Source organism: Aulostomus chinensis, chromosome 5 (assembly GCF_037954235.1).
Source record: "Aulostomus chinensis isolate RoL2024-O1b breed Wild chromosome 5, RoL_Achi_v1.0, whole genome shotgun sequence".
In the NCBI taxonomy this organism is placed as follows: Eukaryota; Metazoa; Chordata; class Actinopteri; order Syngnathiformes; family Aulostomidae; genus Aulostomus; species Aulostomus chinensis.
The window spans coordinates 13929757-13950213 of NC_141324.1; the positions used below are offsets into that span (position 1 = coordinate 13929757).

General features: G+C 42.2%; 1 protein-coding gene across 3 annotated transcripts in view; it reads right to left on the reverse strand.

Moving 5' to 3' along the window:
• Positions 1-19431, reverse strand: part of st3gal3b (ST3 beta-galactoside alpha-2,3-sialyltransferase 3b) — a 42288-nt gene extending 22857 nt beyond the window's left edge. The window contains exons 1-7 of one of the 3 annotated variants that reach the window (XM_086203314.1): positions 19151-19431; positions 15519-15666; positions 8985-9047; positions 8453-8494; positions 5341-5383; positions 3536-3628; positions 124-218 (exon numbers count right to left, since the gene is read on the reverse strand). In XM_086203314.1, coding sequence (XP_086059440.1) covers positions 124-218; positions 3536-3628; positions 5341-5383; positions 8453-8494; positions 8985-9047; positions 15519-15627 — 445 coding nt within the window. In that variant the 5' untranslated portion in view covers positions 15628-15666; positions 19151-19431. The remainder of the gene's footprint in view (positions 1-123; positions 219-3535; positions 3629-5340; positions 5384-8452; positions 8495-8984; positions 9048-15518; positions 15667-19150) is intronic. The other 2 variants (XM_086203315.1, XM_086203316.1) reach the window with 2 other exon arrangements.
• Between the last annotated feature and the right edge of the window lie 1026 nt (positions 19432-20457).

Genomic DNA, 20457 nt, shown 5'->3' on the forward strand with positions numbered 1-20457 from the left:
ATAAAACATGTTGAATCGTATGTTTTATAGAGTTGCCTGGAGAACAAACATAAGTCAAGAACTGTACATGGATATGTGGACATCACGAATGGTGACAAAAACACAGTAATGACTCGCTCTTACCTTGTGTTTTGAAACCGAATGGAGGCAAGTAATTGCTGACTTTTGCAAGACGTTTGAAGTTTGGATCAAGAAACATGGGCGCAGGTTTCATGAACCTTCAGAGGGAGGGAGAAAAAAGGTTTTGTTTTATTAGTAGGGACAAAAAGGAAACCACTGTAGGCAAACAAGCTCCTGGAAGAAGCACCAGTCAAGTGTTGACGACTTGGAAAACGTTTAATCAATGAGTGTAAACTGATTTTACTTTTTCCATGAATATAAAACTACTTAGGGAGCCTCACAAAAAGTGAAGCAGTCCCAGGAACTACGGAGGCTACGAGCCACAGAAGGCGGCTGCAGTGCGTAAACCATCAACATAACCTCTCCACCCCATCCTAAATCACAGCTGACATGTGGTTTGATAAATCGGCGGAGGCGACATACTCCAGCCAGAATGCTTTTCCTCAAATATTCTGGGCTGACTACTTCTACAAACTGAATTAGAGTGGAGGAAGTTGTTCAATATTTTGCCCTAATTTAGGAGAAGACCCTCAGTAGAGGAGGAAAAAATGTCAGTGAGAGAACTCACAGAGCGAAGGAGCCACTCACCCTGCCAACATCAAGGCTGATATTTTTCAAAAAAGCTTGAGACCAGTGTTTTTAATGCTCTGTGAACTGTAAATTCCAGCATCGCCTCTTCCTCATCCTGTGTCTATACAAGTGCGTGTGTCCCTCTTTGATTAATCACAGCCCTAAAATCAAAAGCATTCATTTCCTCTTAGTCGCGCCTGCGACCCAACGGCTGGGTTACGTGTCACTTCGGTGAGTGTGGCTTCAGGATGGATGTGTGTTTTTATAACCTGCTGTTAAACTGACATGAGAGGAAAGAGAGAGTCAATCAGGATGTCCCTTCTCTGATGTTAATACGCCTGGAGCTCAGACTACAAACTAGATGCTCACTGAGGACACACACATAGACAGAGGGACAATGTGATGCAGCCCTCTTAGGGGAGACCTGTCATTCTGGTTATGACAGCAGACAGTGCCAGAGACTGTCAAACTCATTAGCTGGGATCACACCACCATGCACTCTTGCTGAAGGGCTGATGATTGGCTGCCCTGCACTACAATGGCTGCTCTTCCTCGCCAACCATAAATTAGAGCTCCCTCAGCTGACAGACGGCCGTAAATTAAGCTGTTCTAAACTATGGGATCAAGACAGGACACACAAGCATGATCTGACTCCCCTGTTTATCAGCAGGAGTCTTGGATAGCTTGTTACCATACCACTGCCATGGGTTCACAAGAAATATGTGGAGCTGTGCTGCACAATGACCAAACATGGCTGACATTATTGAGAGGCCTTCCGGTCTCTGTCTCTTTTCCAAGCACCCTAATCTGTCTTTGATAGCCTCATTATCCTCTGGCTTTAAAGCATGCAAGCAGACACAGAGAGAGAGAGAGAGAGACTCAGAAGAACCAGTTATGTATGACTCTCTCCTCTTCGCATCACCTGACAGGGGCACACATACTCGGAGACATCTATCCTGCCAAAACAAATGGAGATTCATTGAACCCAGGACTTCTGAGGCCATCGGGGCCTATAAATAACACAGGACCATTGCAAATCACTGAACCTTGACCACCAGTCAGTCACAGACTTCCTGACAAAGCAGGGAAACGGGGGCTGCTTGTTGTTAAGTAAAAAGTGAGGGCTCCCAAAACAGCCAAGAAGCTTGGACGCATTGTCCTCATTTCCTTTGCTAGGACCATCTCTCACTGGCAATATTTTCATAACCGTGCCGCTTCAAGTTCACTTCCAACACTTGATTTAGGGCTTCAATGCAAACAGTTTTGAGTAAAACGAAGGGGAGGGGAGGTGTGGAAAATAAATTGGATTCTGCAGGGCAAGAGCTTCAGAGAAGACTAACACAGAGGAAACAGGAGATGATTAGAGGGAGAGGCGCAGGACCTCACTGCTAGAGGTTAAGTTAGTCTCCTCCAACAGCTGAGCTGCACGCCACACCTATTTACACAAAACGCTAACGAGAACATTTGGATTGATTCGTTTTTTCCTGGTAAACACAAGAATCCGACTGTGGTCAAATGCACAAACAAGTTAACAGGCAACATGCTAACAGGTTTACTTGCTTTCACACAGGATACAATAAATCACCAAATCCAGCACAATTACATAGGTTGAACCCCGCAATTGGTCACATACACACACACAAACTCGGAGAATGGCGCATTAATTGTGCTCATTGACCTACGTGTGACTGAGTTGAACGTGGTAGTAATCAGTGGGCTCCCAGTGGGGGTTCTGTGTTGTACAGAACTTTGATCCGACACGTGCAGCTGATTAGAGGAAGTCATTATGAAGGAGGACATTGTTAACACATAGATAGGTAGAGGGCAGTTCCATAAAATGTCCTCGTCTGTCTTTTTAAGCAGCGCTGCAATTTACAGCTTAAAATGTATCTGATGGGGTCCCGTGCAGCTGTTTTTTTGTCCTTGTGTCATATGTCTTGGGTATAACTCTGCTGACAGAGTTGGAAAGGGTGCGATCGTTATGTATTTCCCTTTCAAATAGCATGTTGTATGAGAACCGCCCACACAGTCAGGGGAAGAATTCTAAGTTTGTATCTTAAGGCTGGAGTTAATGCTTCTCATATGCATCTTCAGGCAGTACTTCGATTTGGTGCACACTTGGTCATAATTTGTCCTCAAACCAGCTCAGTTGCTAGAATGAAGAGCTGCCGGCCATTGTTCAGCAATGTAGAAAATTACCCATCTTTTAGCTTAGCTCCAAGAATGCTAACAGGACAATGTCCTATAGATCTAGCTGAGACGGGTGGCAAATAGAGGCCCAGAGAACTCAAAAGAGCCAATGACATCAGAGGGGACCGTGGAGCCTTCTGTTGGACGGTGTGGGCAGGCCACTCGTGATGAGTCATGGTACGACAACAGGAAGTTGGTTGGTGTCGTTCACAGAAAGAGCCTGTGAGGCTCTCGGATTTGATAGGAGAGGGATGAGAGACCTTGTAGTCAAAAGACAAAGGTTCTTTTGTGAAACAGAGGGATCACAAGGACACAGTTAAGTTTTTGTGGTTGGGGAGAGGACGATAGAAACATGATTGAAACTTGGGACGATGCATAGGAATGTGCGGCTTCTCTGTTTCTGACTCAAAAACCTTGAGGCGAAGTAGGCTTTAGAAGTGACATCATGCATCTTGGTATGTTTGAGTACTCGTTTTTGTTTTTTCCACGCAGACATGCAATTAAAATGATTTGTTTGCTGAGCTCCTGGAATTGTAATTGGAGATTTTACACCAAGGAGTCTGCTTGTTGTTTTAAGATAAGACATTTGGAGCCATTCAGACCATTTCTACACCAACATGAAGTCCCATTTGAAAGAAAGGGTGATTTTCCTCACTTTGGATAAATGGCGGTCATCTTGGCTGCCGTATATCCTGGCTTGCACACTCCCTCGCTGAGGTTGCCATACTTATAAGCCAACTCTGGTGGCCTGCACAACAAAAAAACAGTGGAAAAAAGATTAATCAGACACACTGTGATACCCCATTATTAATTATGTTGGCACATTTTCAAGCCTCAAACACCAAGCTTGTCAAACAACGTGCTTGAGTGAGAGGGAACTGGGTCGCTTTAGGAAGTTGGGAGACCTCAGCAACAGCTCAGTGTATCACCTGTGTGTGGCATAACAAAGCAGAGGGGCCTTGTACAAATAATCACACTGGCAGTGCTAAAACTGGAACGTCCCGATCAGCAGAATCATAAATAACTTGATGTATGCCACAAATCTACTTCAAATAAACAGGGAGAGGGGAGTGAGGCCCACGTCTGTCACAGTTGGCAGAAGAAGAAGCTTCACTATTTGTGCAAAATCTAAAACTGTGAAGACGAGAACTAGTTTTCCATTAGAACTCCATTCTGTAACTAATTGTTACTGATCGCGATATATTGTAAGGAGCTGCATAAGACAACAAACCGAAGCCATGTGAAAACCACCTTTAAGTGTGTGCTGACATGGTGCTTGCAGTGTGTGTGCAGAGTGTGGAAAGACATGCCCTAAGAGAGCCAGGGCGGTGATAGCGACATCTGACTGTTTTGTGTGTGTGTGTGTGTGTGTGTGTGTGTGTGGGGGGGGGGGGGGGGGGCGCATAGAGACGGCCATATCAAGGCAGATCAGAGCGAGAATGACTAATCTATTCAGGAATTATAGACATTATCAGAGCACACCCCGACTCCGTGTTGCATTATCTTGAACAAACCGCAGCCACTCATACAAATTACCGCTTTTAACTTGTATGCCTCCGCTGCATTAACTACTCCAGTTGTTGTTCGTGTTGTCTGACTTATTAAAGGAATTGAATAAGAGGCCGTGAAGTGATTTTTTTTTTCCCGGTATAAGAAGAAATTCATTATTTGATCAAAAAGGCATTTAATATATTGGCCAGAAAGGAGTGGTACAATGTCACATTGGAGTTGATCCTGAAATCTACCTGAACTGTAGCACTTGTGACTGCATGTTTGTATGTGGTACAGCACCTTGCTGTGTTGTGTCCTGCACTCCTTTACATTCTTGTCATGGATGTGTTAGCTAAATAGCATATCTCTGGTGTAGCGGGACAGCAGGGGTTGGTAAACCCACCTAGATCAGTGGAACTGGTCCTTGATACAGTTTTAATGTTCAAAACCTATGATGACTGAAGTTTTTGAATATCTTCTGAAAATCCATTTCAGCAATGTGTGACACCAACCTGCCAAGGGTCCACTGCTAAAAAAATTAACTGCTGTGTGAAAAATATTCATAAAACTGGGATGTTGTGCGCAGACGCAGGTATTTGATCGCCAAGATCTCACCAGTTCATCCTGGAGTCCAAATGAACCTTTGTGTCAAATTCCTATGAGGGCCTACTGAGGTATCACGGTAACAAGAACCAAATCAGCAGAAAACTTGGAAAACATAATGCATCTGGCTGTGGTTACTGCACAGAGGGATTAAACATAAAAATCAAGTGAGATTAATTCGTTGAGGTTTAAGTTTGCACTTAAATAGCTCCTAGCTCCACCAGAAAGCGTATGCGCATGAAATTCAAAGAGATGGAACACATCCAAACAAATGCAGTGAAAATCTCACACATACTGTAGAATGAGTGAATGTAGCTTCACGTCCTGCATGAAATGACAAAAATTAACAGGAGGAGATCTACTCACAATTTTGTATCCAGCTGCAGCAAAAAGCCCTGCTTATCATACACTGGAAAAGAAAGACAAAAGAGGGAATGATCCATTATCAAAAAGATCGAAGTACAACATAGACGGAGTTTGGCCTTTTTGACATTTGTATTTCTGAGTGATAATCACTGGTTCACTCACTACAGTATAAAGTACAGTCAACTACCAACTCATTCGCTGTACTTACAAGCAACCTGTGTTTCTTTTTATACAAAAAATTAAAAGGCAAATGAGGATAGAAGCGTTAGAATAAAAGATTTGTGACAAACAAGCAAAGTTAGGGAGCAGCCAGCCAAAAACATCTGTTGAATTTCAAATAAAGTTAGAAAAGAAGTTAGAGATCACCTATGGACAACCAGAGGGGCAGCCATTAGGTGCCTGGTGAAGCGTTGAAGTAAGGCCGTTAAGAAGACAGAGTGGCACACAAACAAGGAGGTAAATAAGCAAATATTTATAGTGAGAGAAATTATATATATATATATATACATACATATGTATATATGAATGAATACTACAAGTCAAAATTTTGGACACACCTTCTCATTTCATGTTTTTTCTTTATTTTTACCACTTTCTACATTGTAGACACATACTGAAGACATCAATGAAACAAGATGTTTGGAATTATGTTGCAAAGATTTTTTTTAAATCGCTGTAAATCCGTTTTATATTTTGGCTTCCTCAAAGTAGCCACCCTTTGCTTTGTTGACAGCGCTGCAAACCCTTGGTCTTCTCTCTATGAGCTTCATGATGACGTCCCCTGAAGTGGGTTTCACCTCACAGGTTCGCCTTGTCAGGGTTCATTTGTGGAATTTCTTGCCGTCTTAATGGGGTTGGGACCATCGGTTGTGTTGTGCAGGAGTCAGGTTGGTACACAGCTGACAGCCCTATCTGACAACTGTTTGGTTCTTGCCATAACATGAATTCTATCAGCTAAGTAAAAGAGAAACGACAGTCCATCATTACTTGAAGAAATGGAGGTCAGCCAGCCCAAAAACTTTGAATGTGTCCCCAAATTCAGCCGCAAAAAGCATCAGGCACAACGATTTGCTGGTGACACTGTTGGAGATTTATTCAAAATTGAAGGCACACTGAGCCAGCATGGCTCCCACAGCATCCTGCAGCGACATGCCTTCCCATCCGCTTTACGTTTTGTTGGACCATCATCGAGTTTCAACACAACGACCCCAAACGCACCTCCAGGCTGTGTAAGGGCTATTGGACCAAGAAGGGGAGTGAGGGAGCACTGCACCAGATGACCTGGCCTCCGTAGTCACCTGACCTAAACCCAGTTGAGATGGTTTGGGATGAGATGGACCGCAGAGTGAAGGCAAAAGGGCAAACAAGAGCTCGGCATCTCTGGGAACTCCTTCAAGACTGTTGGAAAACCATTTCAGGTGATGACCATCATGAAGCTCATGGAGAGAATGCCAAGAGTGTGTAAAACAGTAATCAAAGCAGAGGGTGGCTGTTACGAGGAATCAAAAATATAAAACATGCTTTGAGTTATTTCACACTTTGTTTACTACATAATTCCATATGTGTTCATTCATAATGCCTTCAGAGAGAATCTACAATGTAAATAGTAATAATATCGATATCTCGATATCCATTTTCTTCCTCTTATCCTGTTAAGGGTCGCGGGGGCTGGAGCCTATCCCAGCAGCCTTCAGGTGAGAGGCAGGGTTCACCCTGGACAGGTCACCAGTCCATCACAGGACCAACACATAGAGACAGACAACCATTCACACTCACAGTCACACCTACGGTCAATTTAGAGTATTCAGTTTAAGTAAATATATATATATATATATATATATATATATATATATATATATATATATATATATATATATATATATAAATATATATAAATATATAAGTATATATATATATAAGTATATATATATATAAGTATATATAAGTATATATATAAATATATAAGTATATATATATAAAAATATATAAGTATATATATATAAATATATAAGTATATATAAATATATATAAGTGTATATATATAAGTATATATAAGTATACATATATAAATATATAAGTATATATATAAAAATATATAAGTATATATATATAAATATATATAAGTGTATATATATACACACACATATATAAATACATATATGCATATACTTACATATATACATATAACATCTATACATATACACACACACACACACACACATATATATACACACATACACACACATATATATAAATATATATATAATACACATATGTGTGTGTGTGTATATACATGTCAATCTTCTGATCTATTACAATCTCTGCTAGAAGTCCTCTAATGATGCTGCTAGGTCTATAAAAACATATTCTTTGATTGCATTAGCAAGACAGAGGACTACATTAGCATATCAGCATTAGGGGAGTGTTAGGGGGAGCAGGGTGTTACTCCTGTCGTTGCAGATCTTATCTTCACAGAGAAGCTGGAGAAAAAAGGTAAAGAAAAAGGGTAATGGGGATGTGTGATGGCTGGTTAAGGAGGGATCTCGAAGCACTATCCTGGAGGATGAGGACTTTGCTGTAGCAGCCAACATGAGAGTGTGTTATGTTTCTGTTGAGAAGCTTATAGCAGCCAGAACGCCAAGTGCAGACATCAACATCAGAAAAATTAAAGCAGCGTGGATCCTAAGCATAAGACAACTCAATGTATGTGCACCAGAATTCCTGCAGACTGCTTCACTTGCCAACCATCTGTCAGTAGGACTGGACAACAGAGGGCAGTGTTGCATCACAAAGCAGCTCGTGTGCAGGAGGCTGCCTGTGCACACTCTTGGTCCCACCACTGCCATTTGTGTCAAAGTCAGTATTACACCGCAAAGGTAATGGTTTCAGTTAGCTTTCAAATTCAGGTTTAGAGCTTTAATACTCAGAAACACCCCTTCGTAACCAATCAGTCAACAAATTTGCAGACTATTTCTTGAAGGTGTAGCTTATCTTCCCAAACCAAATGGGGCTTCTGAAGTATTGCAGGATTTGAAAGCCTGTCTTTTGTTTTGGAATGGCGCAGGAGCAACAAGGATGGATAAGGGTTCAGTCAGTGGGGCTGCAGATGTACCTGAGCCTACCATTCGTCCCACGGTGATATCCGTCTCCAACTCTGCAACACAAAAGGGCCTGTTAGCAACATTTGAGGTCAGTGTGTTGTGGGAGCGTTGGACTTAAATGTCAACTATTGTCAGACATAAGAAGAGTATGAGGAGGAGGAGGAGAAGGAGAAGAAGAGGTTAGTATCTTTAATCCCAGAAGGCTGATTTACTATTCATTGCCTGAATCCTTATACAATGACAAAAAACCCAACGAAGAGGAAAATTAACTGCAGAAAGCGCCCATTGAGCTTTTGTGGTTATTATGGTGTTGAATTATTGAGAGTTACCCATAAAAACTGAAGGGACAGAGCAATATTTGTGTAAAAAAATTATAATATGAAGGTAGATGAAAGTGGTAAAGGCAAAGCTTTTATTGTTGCGTTAGCAGAGATTTTTTTTATTCCTTAAAACAAAAAAAAAAATTCAAGCCCAGTTTTTTTAAATCACCCACTTCATAACAGTTTCCCCCAGTATGAGTGGGCGGAGTCACAGTGCCTCTACCTGTAATTCTTTTAACTTCAATCCCTTTAGTCAGGACTACAGTTGCCACTTCCGCATCAATCTCTGAAAACAAAAGGGGGTTAAGACACTGAAAAACATCATCACTGTAGAGCTGTGGAGGCAACTATTTACTTATAACCATTAAACACAACCAAAGCACTCGGACTAGAGGTGGGACAAATATGGATACTGCAATATATCGCGATACTTCCTCTTGAGATAAGTTAGTAGCACAATGGTGCCAAACATGTGTATAGAACCTGCTAACTTTTTTTTCCTTCTTAATTTCATGCAGTTTTCCTTCTTGGGCAACACAAATATCAAATATTAGATCAATTGTCTTTGAATACGTCAGAGAATCACTGCATTGTTATCCAGGGGAAAGTATCGTGAAAGTATCATCAGTCACGCTGATTCCCACCCCTAACTCAGAATATTTCAAAACGATGTACAAAAAAATATTTTCAGAGCCATTTTCAGCCAAGCGCACACCGCAGCTATGCACAAACACAGATGCACGGGCGCGCGCGCGCGCACACACACACACACACACACACACACACACACACACAAAACACAACACATACACAACACAACACATACACAACACATACACAACACATACACGAGAGGCAGACAAAGAGACAGAAAGAAACCAAAAACATCAAAGGTTTATTATTAATCCTCCAATATTGTTCTCCCACCACAGCGGAGCCATTCATAGAGCACAGTGTGACAAGATAGGATGAACTTGAAAGAACTTAAGGATGAATTAATTATCACAAGGCTCACTACAGACATGAAGAACACTGTGGAGTATTAACAGTACAGTACGACATGAAGAGACCGGAGACAACTGAGACTCAGTGGGCTTGCTTTAAAATGGACTTGTCATGTTTAGACAAAGGCTGGACATTTACTTTCTGCTTCCCCTTTAAATAGTTGATCATTTGTTTAGCCTTCAAGTTTAAATGACGGATGAAACGTGACTTCATGACATCAAGATCTATCTCACACAAACACAACCGCACTCTACAAGAAAGGAAGGAGCAGACTCGGCTGAGGTTGGGGTGCAGGGGGCACTCCTGAAGACCTTTTATGACACTGGTGGCATCCGCCATCTGGTCTGCTGGGGGAGCAGCATCTCGACTGCTGACAGGAAGAGGCTTGACAAACTGGTCAAGAAGGCCTGCCCTGTCCTGGGATGCCCCCTGGACTCAGTGGGGGTGCTAGGAGAGAGGAGGATGACAGCTAAAGCTGTCATCCATGTTGGACAGTGACTCCCACCCCATGCAGGACGTCCTAACAGCACTGCGGAGCTCCTTCACCCTAAGTGTGTGAAGGAGCGATATCACAGGTCCTTCCTTCCTGCAGCTGTAGAACCAGCAGACCACATACCCACAAGAACTTTTTCAAAGTGCAGTATCACTGTACATACACATATATTTAAGATTGTACATACTCCACTGCTGTACATACTTCTTCCTCTTTTATTTTGTGCATTACTTTTATATATTACTTATTTTTGTACATTTGCACACCCCTTACATTTATCTTCGCATACTGTTTATGTTAAATTCTCCTTTGTTCTTGCTGCTGTAACGATGTAAATTTCCCCACTGTTGGACGATGAAAGGTTTACCTTATCTTATCTTATTTGATCTGTGGGCCGCCTGCCCTGATCTCAACCCTTAAACCAGGGGGGATGATACATGGGTAAATATAATCCTATACTCTATTTCCATTATTGCCACAGATTTTAACTGGCACTTTGGAGGTTGCGTCTCACGGAAAAGCTTAATGACCTCTTGTGTAAACTCTTACACAACCTTTATTCACATGATGTGGAACGGCTCGCCAGTGGCACATTGCGGAGTACAGGGTAGCTCTAAATTTGTCTTAGTTCGCACTTTCATAACCCTCTCTTTAAATGACCAATCTGCACCTGGCATCTTGAGAGTGGAGAAAGAATGTTCTAGCTGGGCGTCTAACTATTGTAAAATGGTCTTTACAAGTTGGAACACCAGACACTGTGCTGTCACTGGACACTGTATGTTTATTTCTAGACATGATGAACTTCCACAAGTTCAGTTTTATTCTCATGAGTGTTAAAAGTGAAACACACATGCTCCCTCTGCCACAGCTACACAATTTTAAGATTACATCCTACAATGTAACATTACACACAACATATAAACCATGTAAGTTGCATGTGAGACTGCCGGGTGTCCAGCAAGCCGACTGTCTGCGAAAAGAACCTGAGACAGGTGATGTGCAATTTGATGCCCCCAGAAGATCTTTGATGGCAAGAACATAACATGAGATACAGTAGGTGGCTGGGTTGTGTAAGATCAGTTTTACTGCCGTTTCTACAGCAGCAGTAGTAGTAGTAGTAGTAGTAGTAATAGTAGTGGCAGCAGGTTTTTTTTAACTATTTAAATGATTTCAAATCAATTCTGCACAGAGTATCCTCAGAACAACATCTCACTTGCTTCTATGGAAATCCAAAAGGACAGCTACTGAGACATATCCTCAAAATGAATACAACCACACAGCTACCATTTATAACACAACAAAAACATTCCTTGCGACAAAATGATGGCATAAAATCATTTAGTTGTAAACTCCTGGAAATGCATGGGGGGGGGGGCATTTATGAGCAAAGAAGAAATTCATCTATTTAGAAATGCAGACATTCGACACAAAATCATTCATAACATCTGCAATCACTTTGCAGTTGAACTGACAGAGGTGCGGCTGACTGGTCGGCTGACATTCATTTTTCACCTAGCAGGTGTTGATTTCAACACCCTAAGGTGATGATCCTGTTACGATGCCGTCAACCAAACCAATTATGAGGAACTACACTGTTGAGACACGCTGAAACTGAAGACGTGACAGCAGCTGTACTGCATGCTGAGTTGGCAAAGTTTCAGCACTTAAGATAATACACAAAATGCCGTCAGTCTATTCCAAAAGTGGCTATGTTACATGGTTGGTGGAAACTGGTGAGAGAGATATCACACCGTGGTGTATGCTGGACTGTCAAAATTCTGCTATTACAAAGCCTGGAAACAAAAAGCATAATATAACTTGATCTTGTCCTCTTCCTAGTTTTTGAGAGTGAAACTTGTCTCTCAAGTTCAATAAAGCCAAACACACCAATAACTTGTTCAGTTGTCCGACAGGACAGGATAGGATCACGCATTAATCCACTGGGCCAGATTAAAGAGTTGTCACTCCGACTGAAGACAAATGGACACAAAACTCAAATGAAAACACAGTTGGGGCTTTAGATGGGGCTAAAATGTACCAACCTTCAGTACCTGGGCCTGTTAGTCCTTCCCTACGCCCACCAGAAAGAATGGACTCATCCTGGATGGCTGTATATGTAGCACTTTTCTCTGTGCTACAATGAAATTAACACATCACAATAGAGTTTGGTCAATAATGACCTGTCAATCACCCAGTCCAGCAGTCCAGTGGGAGACGACAACCTTAGTATATATAGCTATATGTTTATACAACAACAGCAGAAGGAAGCTCTGTTCAGTCAGATGACTCTATAGGCAGCTGAAGGTAAACGAGGCTGGTTTAATCATAAAACAGAGGCTTAACAAAAGCGAGGCTTAAAACCCTCTAGATGTGCTGACCATCTGGTTGATGTAGATGCGGCAGCTGTTGGGAGTCCAGCTCCCTTCTACAGGAGGCCAACCTGTCATGTAAAGTCTTGCTGAAAAAACTCGGAACACAGCATTGCTCTTAACTATATTCGATTAGAAATATATTATATTAGATTTGAAAGTTTGGACAGATTCTCACTTGGATTTTACATCATCCCAGGATAAAATGAAAATAGTCCCTGGTGCAGTGTTTGATCTCGACCCGTGAAGAGTAACTCAGTCAGCAATGAATCATTGTGATTAGGAGTGAAAACTCAGCATCAGACGCTTGGAGGTGTATTGGTAAGGCTTAGATGGTAAAGGTTTAGACAGCTTCCACCCTGGATTTTATATTTCAAGGAAAATAGGCCTCATTACCAAGCATCCACTTGCTCCAACATGCAATAAAAAAAGACTGGGATGATCTAGATTTACAACGCTGAGGGGGATGAAAGTCTTCTGTATGTTCCATTTGGTCTCCATTACTTTAAGTCAAGAATAAGAGGTAATCCACGTTTGATCCTCTTTGGTGAGACAGCATAGCTCAGCTGACCAGAGCAGAGGCCAGGAGAGACTGTCAACATGTTCCACTTTACCCTTTGACCCTCTTTACGCTGAACATCTGGCACCACACCACTGCAGGAAGCACATTTCTCACTGCAATCAAAAACACCTACTGATACTTTCTGGGCCAATCTCAGATCGGATTTTGCCACATTCCTGTTCTCTTTCTTTAAAAGAGATGTAGCCTGATTGACGGCATTAACACGTGTGTAATTAATGAAAAGGTTCATGTCATCTAACTCGCACCGCAACAAATTTAAAAACAGTTCTCCGGGTTAGCAGGGAGGTCTTGTACAAAGGACATTAAACCGGAAGCTAATTGCACTATATTAGCATTCATTTTGTCAATAAAATCCAAACTAAAACTTTTCATAGACATCTAAAGAATTTCAGCTAGCAAAACTAGACTCAAACTGACACAAATCAAACTGCCTCCAGAGATTTCGTAAACTAATACGTAAACTAATCGTAAGTTAATGATTGCTAAAATGTGACTCAAACTGAAATGTGAGCTACCAATAACCCAAACTCGACTAAATAAACACAGGATTAGGATGAGTCGATGTGATGGAATCTGACTGAGACTACGTTAGATAACTGCCAAAATTATCAGCACAAGTGTATATGCCTTAGAAAAGTTGTGATAACGCTCCAAATTCCCTGATTCAACTCCAACAGGACTTTTAGTTTGTAATATATCAATCTTTTTCACTCACCGAGCAGAACTTCCATGCCAATGACATGCAAGTGTGTGTGTGTGTGTGTGTGTGTGTGCGTGTGCTGCTTGTGCATATAAATCAGCCCAGCACAGAATTTGATATAAACTGAGAGTAATTGTTTCTGGTTCTGGATGATTTAGCTGAAAACCACAGGATCAACAATCATCAGCAATCATGTGAACTGTTAAACTGTATGTCTTTAAAAAAAAAAAAAAAAAAATCCATTCTACACATTGCAAATTTACGAAAACAAACTGATGTTATTCCTCTCAAATTCTGCAACAAAAAAACTAAAGCTTTGTCACGCGGAGACCTTGGACAGAGCAAAAGTGGTGAAGTAAATGTCTGCAACAGGCTTAGGACAAGTATTACTCATAATAATCCTACGGGCAGAGTCAAAGGCCTCCCAGTGAAACTGAGGCTGAAGCTAGTGAAGTGATGATGGGACCACACAACACCAGAGTCACACTCATCCCTGGCAGCAACATGCAACCATGAATGACCTCACTGCCTTACAGACACATAATCCTTCAACCTAAGACACGGTAGGTGTTGCACAAGATCAGATTTTTCTTGCACCACACATAAAGCAGCTGGGATGAGTATCAGTCAGAGGTGGGAGCCAAAAAATAATAATCCAGGGTGATTCAGGCCTACAGTGAAAAAAACCCAGTGATGATAGGGTAAAATACAGGGGAAACATACATTTAGAAGTGTAATAGTGGCTTTTTTGCATCTGGGGGGTGCCAAACATGTTTTATGAGACAATATAGCAGGTTAAGGCAGAAATATGCACCACATTTAAAAGGTTTAAGAGAAAAGTAGTAGCCCCCTCTGCTGGATTTTAACAGCTCTTTCAGGACTTTGGAATTTTTCCCTTTTATTCTCTACTGGAAAAAAAACAATCACCCGTTTTGCCAAAAGAGGTATTTCTTATTGATACAAATAGCAAGTGTATACATGTTCATGTCAATCATCACTTGTTTTCTCTATATAGCTGGAAAAAGACGAACTATTCACTAGATAAGTTGGTCTGAATCATAACCAACACCCAGACATACCAGAACCCTTTACGGGGAAATGTGCTCATTATTATAAAGGTTGTTATTGAAAAAAATCAGTTTTGTGTGTTGAGGTTTCATTATTTTAGTGTTAAAAGCTCAAGATGCTGCTTCCTGCTCTTAAAACTGATGGCAAGAGAAGTAGGTGGGTTAAGATACAGTCAAAAGGAACTCCTCATCCACTCAGGTGGACAGGTTTTACGTACAAAAGCCTCTATCATCAGATAAACAAGAGAATCTGATGACATTCTCCCTGCAACATCCTTTGCACTGGGGACATGAATACTAAATGAGTATCAGAGACGTCTGACACACCAACAAACAGCCTGACATGGTAATAGTTCAGAAGAGACAGGGATAAAATGAGACGACAGATTGAAAAAGACAAGTTGGTAAGTGGCAGTCAGCACAGAGCGGCAAACAGCAAATAAAGTGACGGACTTGATCAATTAAAAACTGATGAAACAGGTTTCGTAAGGACGATACAGATGGATGATGGGGCGAAGAAGGACAGGAGGTGACACTTACGAGGCTTCTGACCCCACACGTGTAGATGTAGCTTCCCCGAGGAGTAGTAAATAAAGCCCAGCACCAGCATGGGGCACAGGACGAACAGCAGCTTGTGTGTGGGCTTCATGGTCTTCAGTCATTCACATGGCACCATCCAGGTCATCACCTGGAACGACAAGACCAGAGAGGGGCTTTGCTCTTACATATCCTCCATGCAGCAGAAAATTGGCAAAGAACATATCCAGACACGCCAATAATATGGTAACGTATTGCACAGGAGCTCATGTATAGAGACGAGTGGGGAAAGGTGGGGTTAGCGTAAGAGACATGGAGACGTGCAGAATGTAGGCAACACACATTATGAGTTACTTCATCATGGCCTGTATTCACTTATCCTTGGTTATACAGGTCATCTTCTCCTCTCTCATTGAGGACTATTCAGTCATATCTGAAGGATAGAGTCTCCTTACTGTCTGTCACACAGCCCTAGTAAACAGTGTGTGTGTGTGTGTGTGTGTGTGCACGTGTGTGTGTGTGCACGTGTGTGTGTGTGCTGCAGGACACCGATTTCCTTCCTACACCCATATTTACGGTTACAGCAGCCACATCACCTGCATAGGCAGCTTTAACCCCGCAAGGTTTCATCGGTGTGACATTCACAGTCACGGGCTGAACTATTTTTACTTCAAACAATGAGGTTAGGTTTTCAGCGAGGTTTGCATCCATCTATCTGGCGGGGCAGCTTAGTCATTGAGCCGTATGGTGGCGGTAGGAAATCAGATGCTTTTTCTTGATACAATGGTGTTCTCCTCCTAGTGGGCCAACCAGATCCATCTCAGCTTTGGTCAGGAAAAACGTCCCAGACTGAAGATGTGTACAAGCTGAATATACTGTATGTTGTTACTACGACTAACCATGACAAAATACAAGCTTTTAACTTCACTACTCAAGTACATTTTGTGCCCCTGCTCCATGAAAGAGTGCCTCAGGACTTCCTCCCTCCATGCGATGAACAGCTAAACCTAACTTGGATCAGTAAAATTAGTTTGAGCTCAGGCCTCTTAACTCCTTCTTGTCTAGATTCATTATTTTCTACAAAAAAGAGTGAATTTCTACACGCTTGCCACTTCTGCATACAAAAAAAGGTCAGCACTGTGCACTTTGTTTTCTTTTTAAGTCCTTCAATATGTTTACTGCATAGCAGAAAAGCTACGATCCACAGATAAATGCTTTCAGTTGCACTCAGAGAGGGAGTCCATGTAATGAGAGACGACGCGGATAATAACAGAATGAAGAAGAGCACATAACTCCAAACTTACTACTCTCAAAGGGGTTATACTGTGTTCTCGCCTTCCTCTTTTGAATACTGTCAACTTTTGTCAATGTTTGGACGCGAAACAACATGTTCCCAATATCGGCACCAGAAGATTTTGGGGACCTTGTGATTAAAATAAAGGGTAAAAACAATCACGAAATATGACTGTACCTTTAACACTAGGGTTGAAGCTCAGACTGCTCCATAGCAGAGACACTGGGGGCGGATGGTAACACACTCCACTGCTGCTTATCGCTTCTACAAGTATTTGTTTAGCAGCCTAGTCCAAAACTGTGTTTTTGCTGGTTTACAGGAAACCACAACCTCACTACCACAGAGTAGGAAAGTATCAAGATGAATAATTTTCACTGTTGCTTTGCTTAACTGCAAACGATACCAAGTCCCTGCTGAATTTAATCTCATTCCACTGTTTAATGTCCAACAAACAGCCTCAGGATCACTAGATCAAGATCACCCGTATGGCAGCAGACCACATAGCAAGCTCAGCTCTCTGTTCTCATCTCCAGACATCCACAGCAGTACGACTGTAAAACCTGGCACCAGGCAAATGCTCTCCACCATATTTGTGTCTGAGCATCATCTACAGCGTTCACGTGAACCATGCCGGAGAGAACGTCCCAGGTGTGACATTTTTTTAAATCAAATACATATGAATTGGCATGAATGAATGAATCAATGAATGAAAAAAAAAACAACTTTATTCATCCCCCATGGGAGAAATTCAAGGTAACGCAGCTCACTGTTTGGAACTCCTTTGCTTTACTCTGAGAACAGCTGGGGGCAACTGCAAAAGAACTGAAAAGCCTTCAGCACGGGGAGGTGTCTGAGCACCACTGAGCACGCCTGAGCCCAGATAAGACTGTAATACCTCTGTAAAAACCATTCATTTCCAAGGAGCAGGCCATAATCCAACTGATGCAACAGCTGCTGTCGGTGGGTTTTAATGCAACATGTTGTTATTTTCTGGCCGGTCTGTTATAATTTTCCATAGAGAAGCACCAATCTAGAGCTGGGAAATCAACTGGGATTTGGTTGAGTTTTTGTTTTGGTTTGAAAAAAGAAGTATGAAGAATTATATTAGATCCTCTAGGTGAAAAGGAAACTTTCAATACACGGTATCATACACTCTGTAAAAAAAGATCAAACTGATGAACATCAACTGCATTATCCGGCATGTGAAGTTCCTCAACCTAGTAAATATTGTGAAAAACATATTGATATAAAAAAAAGGACTTCTGAATGTTGTGATATTCCTTCTTTTTTTTCATATCACTCAGCCGTTCACAAATCAGATGATTTACCAATATCGAGCCTATTTTCAGAGTCTCTCATTAGAGGAGCGAAATCAACCCACAAATATAAAAATAGATTAATAACGGAGTCGGTACCGATTTGTTTATCAGGTATGAAATAATATCAGCCAACGTGTAAATACAATCACAAATCGAGTAACAGTCAGTCACAATACGACAGAAATGAGTCCAAAAAGTTTTGTTGTAGGTGTTTAGTCTTCAGTGACACGAAAAAAAAAGCCAACAATTCCGCAGCAGCAGAAAAGGCTGTGAAAATCACGGTTCCACGAAACCGCATCAAAGTAAGGGTTCCTGAGAGCCGCAGGGACGGTCACACCGAGGGAAGTCATACTGTTTTTAAAGTTACTACAGGGTTGTGTTGAGGGTTACGTCTCCAATGTCAATTCTGAGTCATGTAACATTTAGTTCTCGAACCCAAATTACCCACCTACTTACGGTGAATAGCCAAATTCCATCCAAAGGACTAGCAAAACAAACATAACGGAACTTTGCGGTCCCTTTCTTCAACCTTCTCAGTCTCACCAACTACAATAACCACCGAGAGAATGGCACTTTTTCTCATGTGGAATGGCTAAATTCTAAAACGAGGCAACCGATATGATTGATAAAGGATGTTTCCCCGCATGAAAAGTAAGCGTGGTAGACAAAAATGAATATTTAGCAGTTAGCTTTGCTTAGCCAGTCGCTAGGCTAACAACGCTACGTTGGCAGAGTGGGACATTAGCCTTGATCCTGTCGGCAGGCCCGTAACAACAGCACTGCTGGCTGGGGAAATGTTGTGGCCAGACACGGGCTTGTAGCTACAGCAGCAGACGCAATGGGTGGCCAAAATAGTTGGAATCTTAATGTAACGTTAGCCAAATGGAACAAAAGAACAACACTGGGGTAAAGAAGGGGGGGGGGGCGGTAGACCACCGGGTTTGCCAAATTTACCAACATCATCATCACCACTGTCGAGTAAAACGCGGCGTAGCAACGACTGGGATAATTGCAAACATTACCTTTTCTGTTCCCCGGAGGTTCACACAAAGACTCGGATGGAAGTCTTAGCTGAAATAGCGGAGTGGCCGATAAAACGACCGTGTTGTGGCTCCTCTCCGAGCCATCGTGATGAAATGAAGTGACCTGGCTGTGGAGCCACAAGACGGCGGCGTGTTCCCCGACTGTCTGACCAGTTCGAATGTGCATCAAGAACGACTGGCGGAAAGAAAATCAGCTCTCCATCCTTCACATTAGCAGCATCAGCCTACTGGTCTAGAGCAAGATGGTCACATGAGGTATCTCCGTATATTATGATGAGGGACCCCTCCTCCTCCTCCTCCTCCTCCTCCTCCTCCTCCTCTTCCCAGTCCAGCTAATATGAATGCACCTTTTCATCTGGGTTTTCACGTGGTGCGCCTCTCTGCTCGTCAGCTGCTAATATCGCATTGTGGATGCTTGGATAGCCACGTCAACGTCCCACCCAGCTGCGACAGCAGCCGCCGACTAACGGTGGTAGTTTGTTGAACTGAGGCACCTTCGACTGTCCACAAAGGTGACATGAACATTCCTCATGTGATTTTTCACAGTTGAGAGTGAAGAAATCAGAAGACTTATTAGTGATATTAAAGTATAGATAATGGGGATGCAAAACAATATTGGCACATGGTATCAGCAAATATCAGCCATTTTTAAATGTATGGCTATCAGTCTGATGGTCAGTATTTATAGTGGGCCAGCTCTCTGCCTCACTCTTCAACAGTGATGAGGAAACCATAGATATGATTAGGGCTGCTGGACTTTAAACAAAAAAAAAATCTATTAGCGATTATATTGCCGTATGATTGATTTTTTTGTTGGTGGTTTTTTGTTTTACAACGATCAGCCTTGAACAGGTACTGCACCATAATGCGACTGGCTTCGACTAATTGTGCAGTCCTAAATATGGTGTTGGGATTTTTCTTTTGTTTACACAGATAAGATTGACAATGGGGGCTGCACGGTGGTGCAGTGGTCAGCACTGTGGCCTCACAGCAAGAAGGTTCCGGGTTCAAGTCCCGGCTCCATCACAGGTTCTTTCTGTGTGGAGTCTCCATGTTCTCCCTGTTCCTGTGTGGGTTCTCTCTGGTACTCCAGCTTCCTCCCACAGTCCAAAGACATCAAGAGGGGACGAGGCTGATTGATACTCTAAATTGACTGTAGGTGTGACTGTGAGAGTGAATGTTTGTCTGTCTCTATGTGTTGGTCCTGTGATGGACTGGTGACCTGTCCAGGGTGAACCCCACCTCTCGTCTGAAGGCTGCTGGGATAGGCTCCAGCCCCCCGCGAC